The 15,765-nt window shown below is 40.6% G+C and overlaps 1 protein-coding gene across 1 annotated transcript; it reads right to left on the minus strand.

Moving 5' to 3' along the window:
- Positions 1-299: 299 nt before the first annotated feature.
- On the minus strand, positions 300-12,136 carry tfap4 (transcription factor AP-4 (activating enhancer binding protein 4)). Its single transcript, XM_034710886.1, is given in 8 exon segments — positions 300-3,256; positions 3,259-3,277; positions 3,394-3,561; positions 6,885-7,034; positions 8,014-8,184; positions 8,295-8,393; positions 8,510-8,675; positions 11,624-12,136. Coding segments are annotated over 8 exon segments (999 nt in total). The 5' UTR covers positions 11,713-12,136; the 3' UTR covers positions 300-3,119.
- Between the last annotated feature and the right edge of the window lie 3,629 nt (positions 12,137-15,765).

Below are 15,765 nucleotides of genomic sequence, written 5' to 3' on the forward strand. Positions count from 1 at the left end.
TGGATGAGGGCATGAGATGCCACCTACCCTCCCTGGGCGTACATTTTAACTGTCGGAGATGGTTGTCAGTCTTAATTTAGCATGAGCTGTCTGACCAGGAGAGGGAGGGGGAAAAGTCCTCCCCACCAATCAGGAAAAGACACTTGTGCATCAACTGTACTACTTGAGTGACCAATGGAGAGGTTGGCTGAGTCAAAGCTGGTGCCATATAGCCATTACTGTCTCAGACAGCGTTGATGTGTAGAATGAAAATCAGTTTAAGAAGACAAACTGAAAAAAAGAAGACAAACACTCAAGGCCCAATCCGTAAAAAACAAAGTACAAACTTTATTATTCTGTCTTTACAAAGGCACAAGCCTCTTTATCCCCAAAACTTTTCTCTTATAAAACCAAAAAAAAACCAACAACAAAAAAATAGCTTCTTGATGACCATATGCACAGACTGGTCTAACAAAAAAAAAGGTTACAGAGAACAGACAAAAAAGAGGGAGGAAAGAGCTGCAAAATGAGAAAGAACACAGGAGATAATGACAATAGATAACTTTTAAAAAACAACAAGATGTCAGGGGCAAAAAAAGAACAAGACAGTGGAGGACTTGACATTGGGGAAGGGGGATACACAGCTGTCCGTTTTTTACGCATAACCTCAAGAGCTTCAGCTAAGGAGATGCCCCTTCATATGAAAAAAGAGGCAGACTCCTGTATAGTACAGTAAGTGCTTTGTTATCTTGACCCATTTAAATGATCCCCAGGCCCACCCCACTCAGCTACAATCTGATATGTCCACGTTACATTTCCTAACACACAGAACAGAGCAGAAAATACAGTTGGGAATTAAACAGTTCTGGGATTTAGCAGAAAAAATGTCTAAATGCAGATGGTTACGAGAAAAAACGAGAACTCTACAGAAGAAGAGCTTGCAAACCGTGATTTTTCAATATCCAGGAATCCCTTTCCTATGGTCAGACGCACTGGGAAAATGTCTCTTGATTTAATTGAAAAGAAGCGTCACTTATTTCAGTGCAGCTGACATCAATATATAGTTTTAAAGGGTAGTTTAACGACATAAATCATGATTGCTGAGGTGTGTTTACATGAACACATTATCTGTCCAGCAGTTCATATCTCCGTCTCTGCATTTAAGCATGTTTTTATCAGTCTAAAATAGCAGTGATGTGTCAAAAGCTCTAATAGTAATGCATCTATTAATACACCAAGTAACTTCAGAAAAGTAATTGAAAGGAAAGAATGGGTAAAATCTAATGGAATGTCATAATTTTATGTCAAACTTCTTTTCCACACATCTTCCTTTCGTAGTGCACATGAGGGGCAAAGAGTTGCAAACCAACTTACAGATGCAACCAGAAGTCAGTATTCAGACACACTCTGAATACCAGGGGAGGAGGAATATCAGGAGCGCTTCTTAAATATATATACCAGCAACTTGTTCATTTTTTGGGCAAACATAAGAAAATGAACATAAGAGGAGAAGGACAAAAATAACTTGGAACACGTAATCCAACACACCCTGGATGTTTACATAACTGTGTGGAAAGGATTCTGTGGCGACCAAAACAGCACAGATCAAGTGTTCAGGTACATCTCTCAGGACCCAGGGCTGTGTTAAGGCTGGCTTCACAGTGCCTCCCTGTGCCCATGGGCTACCAGTAAGGCAAGCTGTTGCCACTCTCAGCTACATGTCAGAAGTTCTGTAAGTCATCAACACTTTCAAGCAAACAAAAAAAAAGATCCAGGTAAAACATGTAAAGAGCGCACGCAAAGACAAATGATCTATGTAAGGAAATGCATAGAGCATATATAGTCAACCTCCAAGACACATTCAAACAGTTTCACAGGGCATTTTCCATCGGTTTGAAGTGTACTCTACTTTGATAGACGTCCTTGCATTAGGACACAAAACGACATTGCTAGGGTTAGATACATCTAGCCCTGAAGATTTAGCGCACAATTGATTGTATGTCAGTTGTTTTTAAATGTGTGAGTGCTTGGTTTCAAGGCAGGGCAGTCCTATTGCAGACTGCCAGAGTCTGGGACACCACTATACCCTGCAGGTTCAAAACACTAGAAGGGACACATACAAACACACACAAACACCCGTGGAAATCAGTCAAGATTGCCAACAGATTAGCTTATTGAACAAGCCAGGTGCTTTCATATTTGAGAGGGGATGTCAAAAAAAATGTCAAAGCATTTTTTCAGGCCATGAATAGAAGAAGAAGGGGATTACTGGGAACCCAGCCCAGTAAAAGAATGGCAACAAACATAAACAAACCAAATAGAAAAAATAGAGTTGTGAACCAGTCAGCAAGTTTTTTTTCCTTCTGAGCTTTGCTTCCTTTGAGCACCTTTTAACAAGAAGCTTTTTTTTTTTCCAGTACAATCACTTTCACTTGCAGGCTGAGGGTGCTAAAAAAAAATCAAGCATAAAAATAGTGGACTTCACAAGAGTAAAATAAAAAATGCTCTCCTCAGAAGCCACAAAGGTGGAACTTGAATACAAGCCAGTCTTGTAAGCTCACAGTGTCTCACAGCTCAGAGGAGGTTTAAAAGGATGTTTACAGAGATGCTCTGTGTTGGGTGGTGACGACGCCACACTGCTGGGCTTTGCGCTGACTTTTTCTCCTGCTTCGCAAATCAGTCACATGGCATTAAGGCCAATACAAAGAGAACAGTCCCAGTGATTAATGATGATGTTAGCAGACACATGAAATCTAGTTCCCAGTATTAACAAGTCAATCAGTGAAGCAGTCACTCTAAAAAGCCTTACTATTGATTAATTAAACAGACATGAATGTGTGTGTGTGAGCAAAAGAGCAGGGCTAGAGAGAAGCAGAGAGAAGATGCAAATGAGACTGCATGTATGCGTGTCTAAGTGTAAACCTATTCGGGCTGTCTATCATGGTATATCAGGTTAGAGTGTGTACTGAAAAGAAAAAAAGACAAAAAAACGAGTGCTTCAATCTGTCTACCAGCCCAATGAATGTCCACTGAACAAGAGTGCTGTGGGTTTGGAGCATCATGTAGCCCTGGTCAGCTTGGGTCTTTTGATTCTAAGTGTGTGTGTGTGTAAGTGTGCGTTTAAGATGCCAGAGTTAAACTCAAGGCAGTGAGCAGTCGTCAGGTCCGTCACTGTTTGACGCTGTGTCTGAGCCGGCTGCGTCAGAGAGGACTCGACCTGAAGTGACGATGACCGCCCTCCGCTGCTCCTCCTCCCCGATGCCACCCTTCCCTGCTTGCCCTCAATGTGCTGGATGGCCTGGAGAGAGAAGAGGGAAGCAGGTGATATTGGGAACAACAGCACCCTCCAGTGTTCACATATAGAAACATGTCAAACCAGAACTGAATCACAGGTCTGCTTTAGATTTGTCTTACTTGAACGATAGTGTCCAGGTTCTGTCGAGATGTAGACGGTGTATTGATAACAGATGTTTGTCCCATGGTTACCACAGTGACATGATGGGGCTGGGGAGGCTGGACAGGTGCAGGGACGATGACTGTGGCATGGTGTGTAGGTGCTGGAGGGGTAGCTGGGGCCAACACCTGTAGGGAGAAGCTTTTTTTATATCTCATGTTTGTGATTACGTGTTTCGACGACACTCTTCCTGCAGTCTTCATCAGAAGAGTCACGTGACTTTGTGATGATTGCCTGTCAGCTGATCTATTCAGGTTTGGTTTTCCTTCCTAAAGAGGCAGGACAACGCCCCCTGTCTACAACTGTCTTAAGACAGCATCCCACTCAGAGGGTGCTTCTCAAAGCTCTAAACATCCATCCTCACGTCTCTTCCTCACATCTCTTCCTCGCGTCTCTTCCTCGCGTCTCTTCCTCGAGTCTTAGTCCCGCCCACCAGAGATGCGAGGAAATGAAACCAGAGGAGAGAGGAGATTTGTATTTAGAGAAATGAGACGTCCTCTCCTCCGGAGCGTCATGTGAAGCGACGTCGGTTTGTGATGACGGCTTTAATAGCTGTTTGTGTCTGCACACATGTTCACTGTAATAACTCTGATAAATATAAACAGTAACAGAGCTCTGTCTCTGTGTTTACCTGTTTAACAAACACCTGCACATGAAGAGAATCTGCTCTTTGTTTATTCTGTCCTGAAGCATCACAGATCGATTCACCGGTAAAATGCCTCATTATTAAATTATCTATTACTTTGAGGGAAAATAGAAACCATGCAACTCTTTTCAAACCCCGTGCTCATTAATGATCAGCCTCGTATGAAACTTTATTAACCTGACAGGAAATATAACAAGTGTTTTTACTAACAGACAAACTTTACTGTCAGACTTCCCTTCATGAAGAAAACAAGTACAAACGGGGAAACTAACAGGAGGAATAACTGATCATTAATATATATTCTATCTATGATATTGGACTCTATTACTCTATTTCTTTAGACAGTGAATCTGAAATAAACAGTCAGATATAACATAATCCATCCTCTGTTATATTGAATTTATGATTTTCTGTTCAGTATGTGTTTAAAACTCACATCAAACACTTTTAATCTCATCTCATCACATACAGACTGTTTAGAATCCAACGTATGTTTATGGTCTGTTTCAGGGCACCCTTAGAGACTGTTTTAAGGTCCGTCTTTTCTCTGTTATTAAACTCAGCTGATGTTAAGTTTCGGATAAGTCCGAGCCGCTGCAGAGCCCAATCAGTGAGTGATATTTGATAAGGGGGCGTGTCTGTCAGAGAAAAGACTTCCGCAAAGTCTGCTCTCGTGTTTCCTCGATTATCCCTCCTCCGATCAGTCTCCTCGCTCCTCGCTCCTCTCTCCTCCAGCAGCGTTAAGAGCTTTGGGACGCAAGTTAAAATGGCTCGTCAGTAACTACTTCCAGTTCGGCTGAGGAGCGAGGAGCGAGGAGACTGCAGTTTAGAGCTTTGAGAAGCACCCAGAGAGCAACAGATACCAGAGATGAATAAGGGAGGCAGCGGATATCAGGACGTGGGCCTAGAGGACCGTATGGATGAAAGGGCCTACATGTACCTGGGATGATGTTCTGTCTGCGACTGCCAGAAAACAGGGGGCAAGGACAACCTCGCCCCCTTTTGTCCGACCGTCTTAAGACAGGATCCCACTCAGAGAGCAACAGATACCAGAGATGAATAAGGGAGGCAGTGGAGATCAGGACATAGGCCCAGAGGACCGTATAGATAAGGGGGCCTACATGTCGTCATGTACCTGGGATGCTGTTCTGTCTGTCACTGCCAGAAAACAGGGGGCATGGTCATCCTGCCACTTCAGGTAGGACGAGCAAACCTCTATACCCCAGCTGTCAGACAAGTTACAACAACATCACGTGACTCTTCTGAAGAAGACTGCCAGAAGCAACTCAAGGTAAAAAAAAGAAACACATTGGTCTAGTTATAGGAACTGTTGAACTAAGAATGTTTATTCTTGACCTTGAAAACAGCTGGCACCAAAATAACAAACAAAAAAGATAAATCTCATCACTTTGCTTGACACAAATGTTTTAGTTAATTTTTGAGGTATCTTTGCTATAATCAGACAGGGCAGCCAAAGAAAGACAGGAAATATGTGCTAGAAAAGAGTGGAGGATGACACGCAGCAAAGAGGCGAAGGTTGGAGGTCAAATCAGTGCCTTCTGCACAGAGGATTACAGCCTGTGTATAGGATGGGCAGGACTAAACGGTGCTCCTTACTTACACCTTTACTCAAATTTCAGGGTCAGGTGTGCATAACGCTCAAACCTTACAGTGTCCTTAAGTGATGCCACGCAAATGTAGCTTTCAAAAGTGAGCATCAAACTTTCATTCATCATTTGGTGTCTGCTTGATGTTGATGATTTTTATTTTATCGTGTCTGATTTTCTCTGTCTGATACTACTATACTTTCTGGATCTGATATTACTGTTGATGTTTCATTGTGTTTCGAGTCCTACTGTGTGTTCCTGCTGCAAAAAAGATTTTCCCCTTGTTGGACATTAAAGATCATCTGAATCTGAATATATTAGAATAAGATTTAACTTTATTTCCAGTAATCTACTGTTAGAGGTAATTTTGATGTAATTCATAGTGTTGATTGATTTGAGGTTGTATAGCCCGGCTCTGCCCAGAGAGCGTCACATGACAAACCCAGCCATGTATCAGTCATCTTTCACTACCAGTGCTCAGCTGCCTGCAGTAGTGGATGGCCAACAGCACAGGCCAATTGATTTGGCATCATGTTCAGTGAGGGTTAGCCTGCGGAAACAGGATACTGTAGCCATAAGAGTAGGAGACAGGCACAGCAGAGTCGTGAGAGCTGCTCATTTAACACATTGTAAATGCGTCTCGGCTGTTGACAGCTCTAACTCTGGACATAGAAGAGACTGTCATGTGCGACTGTCCGTGTGACATCTACACTATGATGTAAGATTAGTTCAAGTATACGTGAGGACAGAGGACTGGAATTTGATGCCTGCCACCTGATCAATCTAGACTCACAGGTCAAAAATATGTAGTGTTGATATAAAGTTGAGGATGTCACTGCACATTATATTTGACTATAAATGCTGCAAGGCAGAGATAGAGTGGAACGAGGGGACTCAAACACAGTTTTCAATAAAAGGGATAAAAAGAGCAACAGAGTCCAAAGTTATTCAGGCAGAAAGAGTAATGCCAAGTGAATCTAAGTAAAAGCGAAAGTAAGGTTAAGAACAAATGAAATGAGGAAATAGTTGTAGAGACCAACCTATCTCCCAGTTCTCGATACACAGACTAGAGCTTAGATGAAATGTGTGTAAACATAAAACTAAAAGCAGTTAAAACTAATTATGAGCTGATTGAAACATGAACAGTGGAGTTATTACAAGAATTTGTCAGTCAGACTATTATGAAATTATTTCAAACCTGTGGGCTGTGGGCCGGAGTTATGTCCCTTTCCAGCTGCTTGTGCTGCTGCAGGTGAATGAGGCCTTGTGTCTGGGCCTGCTGCTCCTGGACCAGCTGGGCGATTGCCTTCAGCTTTTCAGGGTACAACTCTGCATCAAGGGAACGCATCTATCAAAGAAACAACAACATGGAGGATAAGTGAAAATGACCAACTCAAACCATGCTAATCACTGTGTTCTCATAGAAGAAGCATCAACCCTTTGAAGTTGGAAATTGAAGACAGTGCTAAAACTGCAATTCTCATTGTGGCCACTTGGGGGTGGCTCCACCAGCTAGTAAATCCTCAGTCCCTTTACTACAATACCAATATTTACTTCAGAATGTACCTAATGCAGCCCCTGAACTTTACCTGTTGGCAGCATTGTGCTTTGAAAATTGTTTCAAGCTAATATATAGTCAAATATATAATTAACAGATATCTGTGCCTGTGCTCACCTTACCAGGCTTATGAGCTTAGCTAGCTAATAAGCAAGCTTATGAATCAGCCTTATGCACAGACTGTTTTACTGTCATTGCCTTGCATTTGCTAACTCCTCTCTCCTCCTCAGTTTCACAACTCCAGTATAGTCACATCTGGTTCCTAAACTCAAGATGGAAAATGCCAAACTCAAGGCTTCGAAACAGCAGCCCATAAACAAATGAATGAAATCCTGGCAGCTATGTTGTGTTGTGTTTAAAAACACTTTATGGTCTTGTAATGGTAAATGGTTAATGGACTTGTACTTATATAGCGCTTTTCTAGTCTGTCTGACCACTCAAAGCGCTTTTACATTACTCATCACATTCACCCATTCATACCCATTCACTCACTGATGGTAGAGGCTGCTATGTAGTGAGGGACCATCAGTGTTAGCTAATCTCATTCATTCACATTCACACACCTCTGAACAACACAGGGAGCAATGCAGGGTTCAGTGTCTTGCTCAAGGACACTTCAGCATGTGACTGTCAGGAGCTGGGATCGAACCACCAACCTCCCGATTGATAGACGACTGACTCTACCCACTGAGCCACAGCCGCCCCCTCATGGTTTCAGGTTGTTTTTTTTTTAAAGACTCCAAACTGTGTTTGATGTCTGAATCCTCACCTGATCCTCCAGCATCATCCTGACCGAGCGCTCTTTCTCCAGCTGCTGCCTTAACTCAATCATCTCCCTCCTCAAGTCTTCAGTCTTCTCCTCTTCCAGGATGTCTGGTGAGCCAATCCCTTCATCTTTCTCCTCTGCACGCCTCCTTTTAGGAGAGGAACCGTTTAACTCCTGAGAGAGTCAACACAAAAGGGGATATGCTTAGACGAAAACTCAATCCGAGGATTCTGAAAGCCAGAAAACAGTTTTGTTGTGACAGGGTTGGAACAGCATCACTATACCTGTATGATTCGTTTGAGCTGATTGTTCTGCTGCAATAGCCGCGTCTTCTCCTGCTCCAAAGTAAAAATGTACTCTGCTGTCTGTTGCAGGATTGCAGCCTATGGAGAGAGAGAGAGGATAAAAATAAAGTTAGAGGTCCTTTATGAAGGTGAGCTCAAACCTGTATAGCTACATCTAACTTATCCCCTGATTAATCTATCTCTTTGTGACCCACCTTGCTGAGCTTCTCTCCATCACTGTGTGGGATGAGTGTTTTAAGTGACTGGAAACCAGAATTGATGCTCTGCATACGCCGACGCTCGTTGCTGTTGGCAATCTCCCTGCGAATTCGCCTCTCTTGGTCCCGGGCTGTTTCTGGGGTTAGAGGAATGTTGGCCAGACTAGAGCGGGGACAAAGAGGGAGGATGGGAGTCAGTTGAACACACAGGGAAAATAAAGTGATCACATTTTGATTGCAAACTTCAACATGCCGCTGGAACCTTATAAAATGTATCACAACTATATTTTCCCTACAAGCGAAACATCAAGTAACATAAAATCATTACCGTCTATTTAGTGACCTGGGAACAAACTGTGATGATTAGGTAAGGTAAGTACACCGTTTACCTTACATGATCATCAATTACTAACTTGTTGATCAATCTCTAGCTATGGGATGATGACATCATTCTCAAAATATCACCGGAATCTAACAGATGTTAAACTTAAAAATCATCCTTCAATTGAGTATTTTGCTACCAATTTTTTAAAAACTACATTTTCACTTTCACTTTTGCAAGCAGGTGAGTGTAAAATTATTTTTTTCCACCAAAGCGGTGTATACAGACATTAATTACAGAATCCCTGTCATACAACACACCTTTTGACTTCATCTTTTGAGCCGAGCGAAGTGTTATTGGTCTCTAAACCTGTTAAACTAGCTTAAGGCATTTATTGGAATAAGTATACAGCTGAGGGGGCAAAAACAGCAAGGTCTGCGATTTATCTTTGATGACGCATTGCTACTGGGTTTTTAATCACCTCCACTGTAATGAGGTTGCAGCAGAAAGATGACAAAAATGTGTAGTTTGGATAAACTGATCTTTAAATTGCTCTATGTTACATCAATAATGATACAAACAGAAAGATATCCAGATTTTTACACTAGCATTTACAGTACACTTGTCTTTTAAGTTGATCAATGAGAGGGTAAGACTGCTATTCTAAAAAAGACCCATAAAATCAGTTCTGACAATTTCCCAGAGATCTCACAAGCACCACACATTGTAAAAAGGTTTGTTTTCTATCAACTCTAATCGACAGTATCTAGGATTCACTTTAAGTTGATTCATTTTATAACCTCAAACTGGGATGAAAACCCATGAGAATATGCCACAGAGTGTAAACCAGTTGAGGGGAAACTCTAAGCCAACTTCCTCTAACATCCACTGTGTATCAAGCTCAGTATCTCTGGGACCCTCACTAGCCAAGCCCTTATCTGTACTGACTCAGCTGCCCCAGTGCAAACACGGGGAACAATTGTGCAGACACAGATGAGAAAACGAGTATGTGTATGTGGACACACACGCTCACACGGAGCACATGTACCAACAGTGCAATGGCACATCCAGCAAAACCACCCACTGCAAAAACTAGACCTGATGAGCATGGACCAAACCACACAAACCCAAACCACGACAAGGACACAAACCAAGTTCCACTTGGAGTAGTTTAACTTTAAACAGGAACGTCAGTATGTGCCGACAAAATTAAACTTAATCAGTTGGTTAGTTCATTGATTAATGGATCATATAAGAAAACAATCCTGCAAGTCAATTATCCAAAAGTGTCAGAACCCCAAAAAATTCCAATACACATTTTTTTGTAATCAAAATTTTTAACTCCATTGCTAACCATTTAAATCAAGATTTAGTCCATTGGTGTTCTTTAATTCTCGCAGATCATGGTTCAATGAGGATAACTCACTCGTTTTTCAATAAATTTAATGTTAAAACTTGTATTAATGTACATTGGAATCCCTAAATATAAATACAATAGTTTTACATGACATAGATGTTTGTTTATTTTACATTTTTATTTTTTATGAATTGATGTTGATAAATTAACATGACACCTCTTCTGTCACATGCTGCCCAGATTGTATTCTGCATTTAGCTGGTTTGGAAGGCAGATATTGACTAAAATAGACTTTTAAAAGGGGTCAATTTGACCCGACAACATAACGAGAGGGTTAATAAGTATTTTTTTTTAATCAAGAGGGACTTCATTTCCCAGACTGCCCGTGTCCCACAAGCAGCCAGCAGCAACAGCAACAGCAGCAGATCCCTCCGCCTCCCTCTTCAAACAAGTCTGCGGACGTACCGAGGGGCCTTCCGCGACATACACACCCCCTTATTAAAAACACCACTTTTAATTTTTCTGCATCCTAGCGAAAGCCAAATGCCCCTTTACTGGGAACATAGGGGGGTACGTGTTCATAATATCCCCAATAGCCCTCACTGTACCCGACACCACCTCCGTGCTCCGAGCAGACTTTTCGTGTCCTCCGCCATTATAACAATGCGGCAGGCAGCATGGCAGAGACTGTGCGGGATGAAAAGACGCAGTGGAGGCGACTCGGTAGAGCGAACAAGACTCACGGAAACGCCTGTAAAACTGTCGCCACGTCGAATAGGGGCTATTTTGACAGCGGGTGTGTTATTTTCTCGTGCAAAGCAACCGTAAACAGGGCTCCATAAACAGGAAACAAACGCCAGACCCCCTCATCGCGTTAAGCACAAGCCACAAGCATGGCCGCACTACCCACAATAAGTTCGGATCGCTCTGAGCGAATACGGCAACCCCAACGTTGTGAACGGCCAAAATAGACCCTTTCACACTGTATGACATCCGCCAGTGTAACTGTGTCCTTTCTTATGCATATCACAACACTTTAATGTGACACTGAGGGGTAATTTGAGGATAAATAGAGCAGGATGCGCTCTGGAGAGAAATAGCAGCGTGGTGTGCGGGGAACCACGTGGTTTATGTTTGTCAGCCTCAAAATACACATTTTTCACGTCTAAATGGGAGAAATAACCTAATAAGGACAGTGTTAAGCTATTCACTGGACCCTCGTTTTTGCTCTGACGCAATTTTTTAATCTAGTTTGTTGATTATTAATGCTCTCAGCTGTTCGTGAGTGGGTCGTGTACACAATAACAGATCAGATGAAGCATGTTGCCTCACTGCCGTCGTTAAGTGCGTGTTCTCGTAACAGACGCCTTTTAATAATCATAACAATAATGAATCCCACAACGTGATGGGTTTGAAGCGCAGGTGTACTTACCTACAAAGACCTCCAATCACTTCTTTCTCCGTTTTCCTGAAATGTTGCAAAGAGGGCACCTTCTGAGCTGGTACCATGAAATACTCCATGCTCGCCTCTCGCCAGTTTGGTCCCCCCCCCCTCTTCCAACCTCCAAAAAATAAATAAAAATACAGCAAACAGTCTCTGGAATAGAAGGGAAATAATGACGTTAAAGAGCAAAAAAATCTCCTGATCAGACGGGTTAAATCCTCATAAAGAGATGGACCCTCGCTTGAGTGATGTAGTAGTTTCAGGCTGCTGAGAGTTGTAATGTTACTCGACTTCCAGCTGATGGGGTTCCCTCGTTGTGTGTGGCGCTCTACCTCTCTCTCTCTTTCTCCCTCCCGCCCTTCTCTTTGCTTTCTCTCTGCATTACCGTATGTGTGTGTGCGCGCCGCGTGTGTGTGTATGTGCAGCTGATCGGATGGCTTTCAAGGCGGGAAACAGCTGGTAGGAGTCACACTGCACTACCAAAAAAGCCTCCTTCCGCAGAGACGAGGGACTGCATGTAAACAAAGGACTATTTGGTGCAGAAATACAGCAGCAATGTAAGGAGTTAGACGAAAATATGTAGCTTTAATAGTAATTTCAACCAAAAATGACAACTGATTATTAAGGCTATTTGAGATGCAGAATTATGTTAAATTACAAATCGACCAGTCACAGGCGATTTGCAATTTACTCTGCTGTCCCTCCTCTTATTCTTCCTGAGGTTAAGTCATCTCAACCTTATTATTATTGTTGTGAACATAATGTAACTTCAGTGCTTCGATACAAATTAATAATAATTCGTGTAAGTAACCCCGACATAAAAACACCTAGACCGCTGATAGTAAATCAAAAGCGGTACTAGTCTACAACAGGGGCGGATACTCCGACAGCTGCGATAAGCGAACAAGAGAGGGATCAGCTGACGGCTTGGCAGAGCTGCACAGCAACAGCGCACCGGGGAGGGCTTCTGGGGACAGACTGCCGCCTGGCTGACACAACACGGTCTGGCGCGTATTTTTCTTCACCGTTTTGGGTGTAACAGTGGTTGTAAGGAAGGATTAAGTACAGTAACCCAATTTAATAGGTTTAATTATAGGCCGGGACGCGGGTGCAGCCAAACCAGACACAAAACAGAAGCAGTGATTTTGATTTTGCCATCTTGATAAACTGCAGGTGTTGTGTATCTCTATGGAGGCACATGCATATATTAGCGTTTGTATTGTCTGTTAGAGCTACAAGTTATTCAATGTTAACAATTGTAAAATCTAAATAAAATAAGCTAGTGTCCACTAACCACCATAGAACCCAATCGGAAAAGAATTTAAGACATGGCATAAACCCCCCCCCCAATTCATTTTTATTACCCTATATAAAATAGCTATATATATTTTTTCCTCTGCCTAAAGTCTTTCTTTTTTGCTTAAAGGTGCAGTTGGTATAAATGGGGTAAAAAAAACAACATTTTTGTGCTGGGTTTGGAAAAAGTCATAATACCAATCAGTACTCATCAGTAATTTGAGATTATGGCGAAATCTATGGGTTTTCCAAAGCCTTTGTATCAAGCAATGTTATTATTTCCTGCATTCCGTTATCATAGACCAATCAGAGCTCCAACCCTCTGGGCCCCTTCAACTTCATCCTGATTGGCTGGGAAGCCGGCACTACTTCCTCATAGAGTACACCTTTATTTTTATATATGCATGCATCATGTTTCTATTATGCATCTTCTGTGGATTCATTTATTTTGTTCTTAGGTTTTTCTGTTTGTATGATAAAGTGCAATGCATATTCAGTTACATGAAATCAAATATATAGATGAATGCTATACAGACTGAAAAAATGATTGCTGTGTCTTTCATTTGTGTCTAAATTATATTTTATTAAATCAATAGTACCTTCAAATAGTTTCTGTTTGACGAGCATTATTGTTAATCCCATTGCCTATTCATTACATAGTATAGCCTATTTTTTAATATTGTACTAGGCCTATGTTTACTATCATTTTATAGCCAAAACAATCACAGGCCTGTTTTTTATGGAACTACAGGCTTTAAAAAGCAGCTGAGGCCAAGCAGGGACACAAAAGGACCAAATACTACATTCATTATCAAAATACATTGGCTCCAAGCCAATAACAAGCCTTTCTACATTCAGTCATGGTTGAATCTTTAAAAAGGTCTTCAGATATAGTTTTAGTCTTACTGGAGTAGGCTATCACTTTGGACCTGTCATTAGTCATGTCCCACACCAATACATTCACGGCTCTTTATATTATTATTGGTTTAATGCTAAATGTTTTGAGCAAATCAGTTGCCCATAAAGTTTTGGTAAATCATGTGTCCGGGCTCATGTAAAGGCAAATTAATGCCCCCTAGTGGTGGCATGTAGAAAGGGTAAGGAGGTGCACCTGAGGATCAGTGAGGTTGAAACAGTGACAACACATCAATAAAATACAACAATCTTATGCAAATAAAGCAACATACATATAACTGATTAAAAAGCTTTTCATTAAAAGTGTTGATGATTGTTTCAGCTTTCTTGAATAGATGTTAAGTTAATATTTTTTCCATGAGTTTTTTTTTTAAGATTTGCACCAAAAGAACACATTTTTAGACCTGATGGTTACCTGATAATACATTACCTGAACATCGCTAAAAAAAAAATCTTAATGTTTTTATCTCCACCAACCTATGCTGGATGTGTCTTATTGAAGTGTGATACACATTTTTGTGTGTTTTTGTTAAGACTTATTACATATATGAAAGCCTAAGAAATTAAACAAATTATATCATGACACTCAATATAGCAGTAAAATATTTCACTGTTATTTAGGGAAAATATTTCAGTTCTACAATGATGCTGCTGTATCTAAAGTGTTTAAATGTAAGTAAGGAAATAACTACTTATCTATGGCATTATTCAGAGATACTTTATTTATCCCGGGTCGAAATTCAGTCATTAAAGTTGCTCCTATACACAATAGTTAAGAATATCAAATAATAATAGAAGAAGTAATTAATAAGATATAATGACCGACTGACCCAATTATTTTCAAAAGGAGTCTTGTTTCTTTATTATTAAGTTAGTTTATGGTGGACAACAAACAGGTAAATGAAAAACTTGAAAATCACGTCAATCATGATGTCTGGGGAAAAATTATCAAAAGGCCAAATAAATATTACTTAACTTTAGATATTTAATCAGATTTTAAAGGGGCATGAATGTCTTTCATTTAAAGTCGTTACATGGGTTTTGTGGTGTTGTCTTTGATTAACCTGTATCTTGACCACAATGTTATTATATGGCTAAAGATGCATATAATGATAGAAGTATATTTCCCAATATTACATAGTCAGGCAAGCACCTAATGGAAGTTCTATAGCAGAAGAATTCGGACATACTTGATAACATTTTCTCAATCTATCAAGTAGTTTATTAAACTATAAAACATGAGGTTACTCTGGAAAAAAGGTTGCATACAATTTTTTGGGCCCAATAAAAAGATATCCAATCTTCACAGCCCAAGCGAAAACACTGCACACTTACAATAACCACACCTTTATTATGCAAACACATTAACAAGTATAACACTTATATCACTTTAGCTTTGTTTCACACTTTGAATATTGGGGAACAATAATCACGACAGAAAAGGTTTGACATTTTCCCAGTAACATCTATTGCATCAACATCAGTCATATTTCTTGTAACAAACACCTAACTTTATCCACACTTGTACATGTAGCTAAAGCATAGTATACACTCTATTTCAGCTATAATAAAATAAACAGACTGCTTTATCCTCCCTGCAAAACTTGCCTCAAGTACATTTACAAAAGTAAACTCTCTGGTCACTTTAGACATGAAAGCAAGTTGTTACAGCCAAGTTGTTCCATGAAAAGTTCACATAATGACTAAAAATGTGGAGAAAATGTATAAATTCCATAAAAGTTTAAATTGAACAATAGAATGATTTAAAACTATGAAATACATGAAATGTGTGCACACATAAATATATGACATTTATTTACATAACTACTAACATTTAATTAAATATCATACAAATGTTAAATATATTCCTGTGTATACTTTTACTTACATTAGAAAGAAACACAACAGAATGGCAACAT

Source organism: Notolabrus celidotus, chromosome 20 (genome assembly GCF_009762535.1).
Source record: "Notolabrus celidotus isolate fNotCel1 chromosome 20, fNotCel1.pri, whole genome shotgun sequence".
NCBI classification, from domain to species: domain Eukaryota; kingdom Metazoa; phylum Chordata; class Actinopteri; order Labriformes; family Labridae; genus Notolabrus; species Notolabrus celidotus.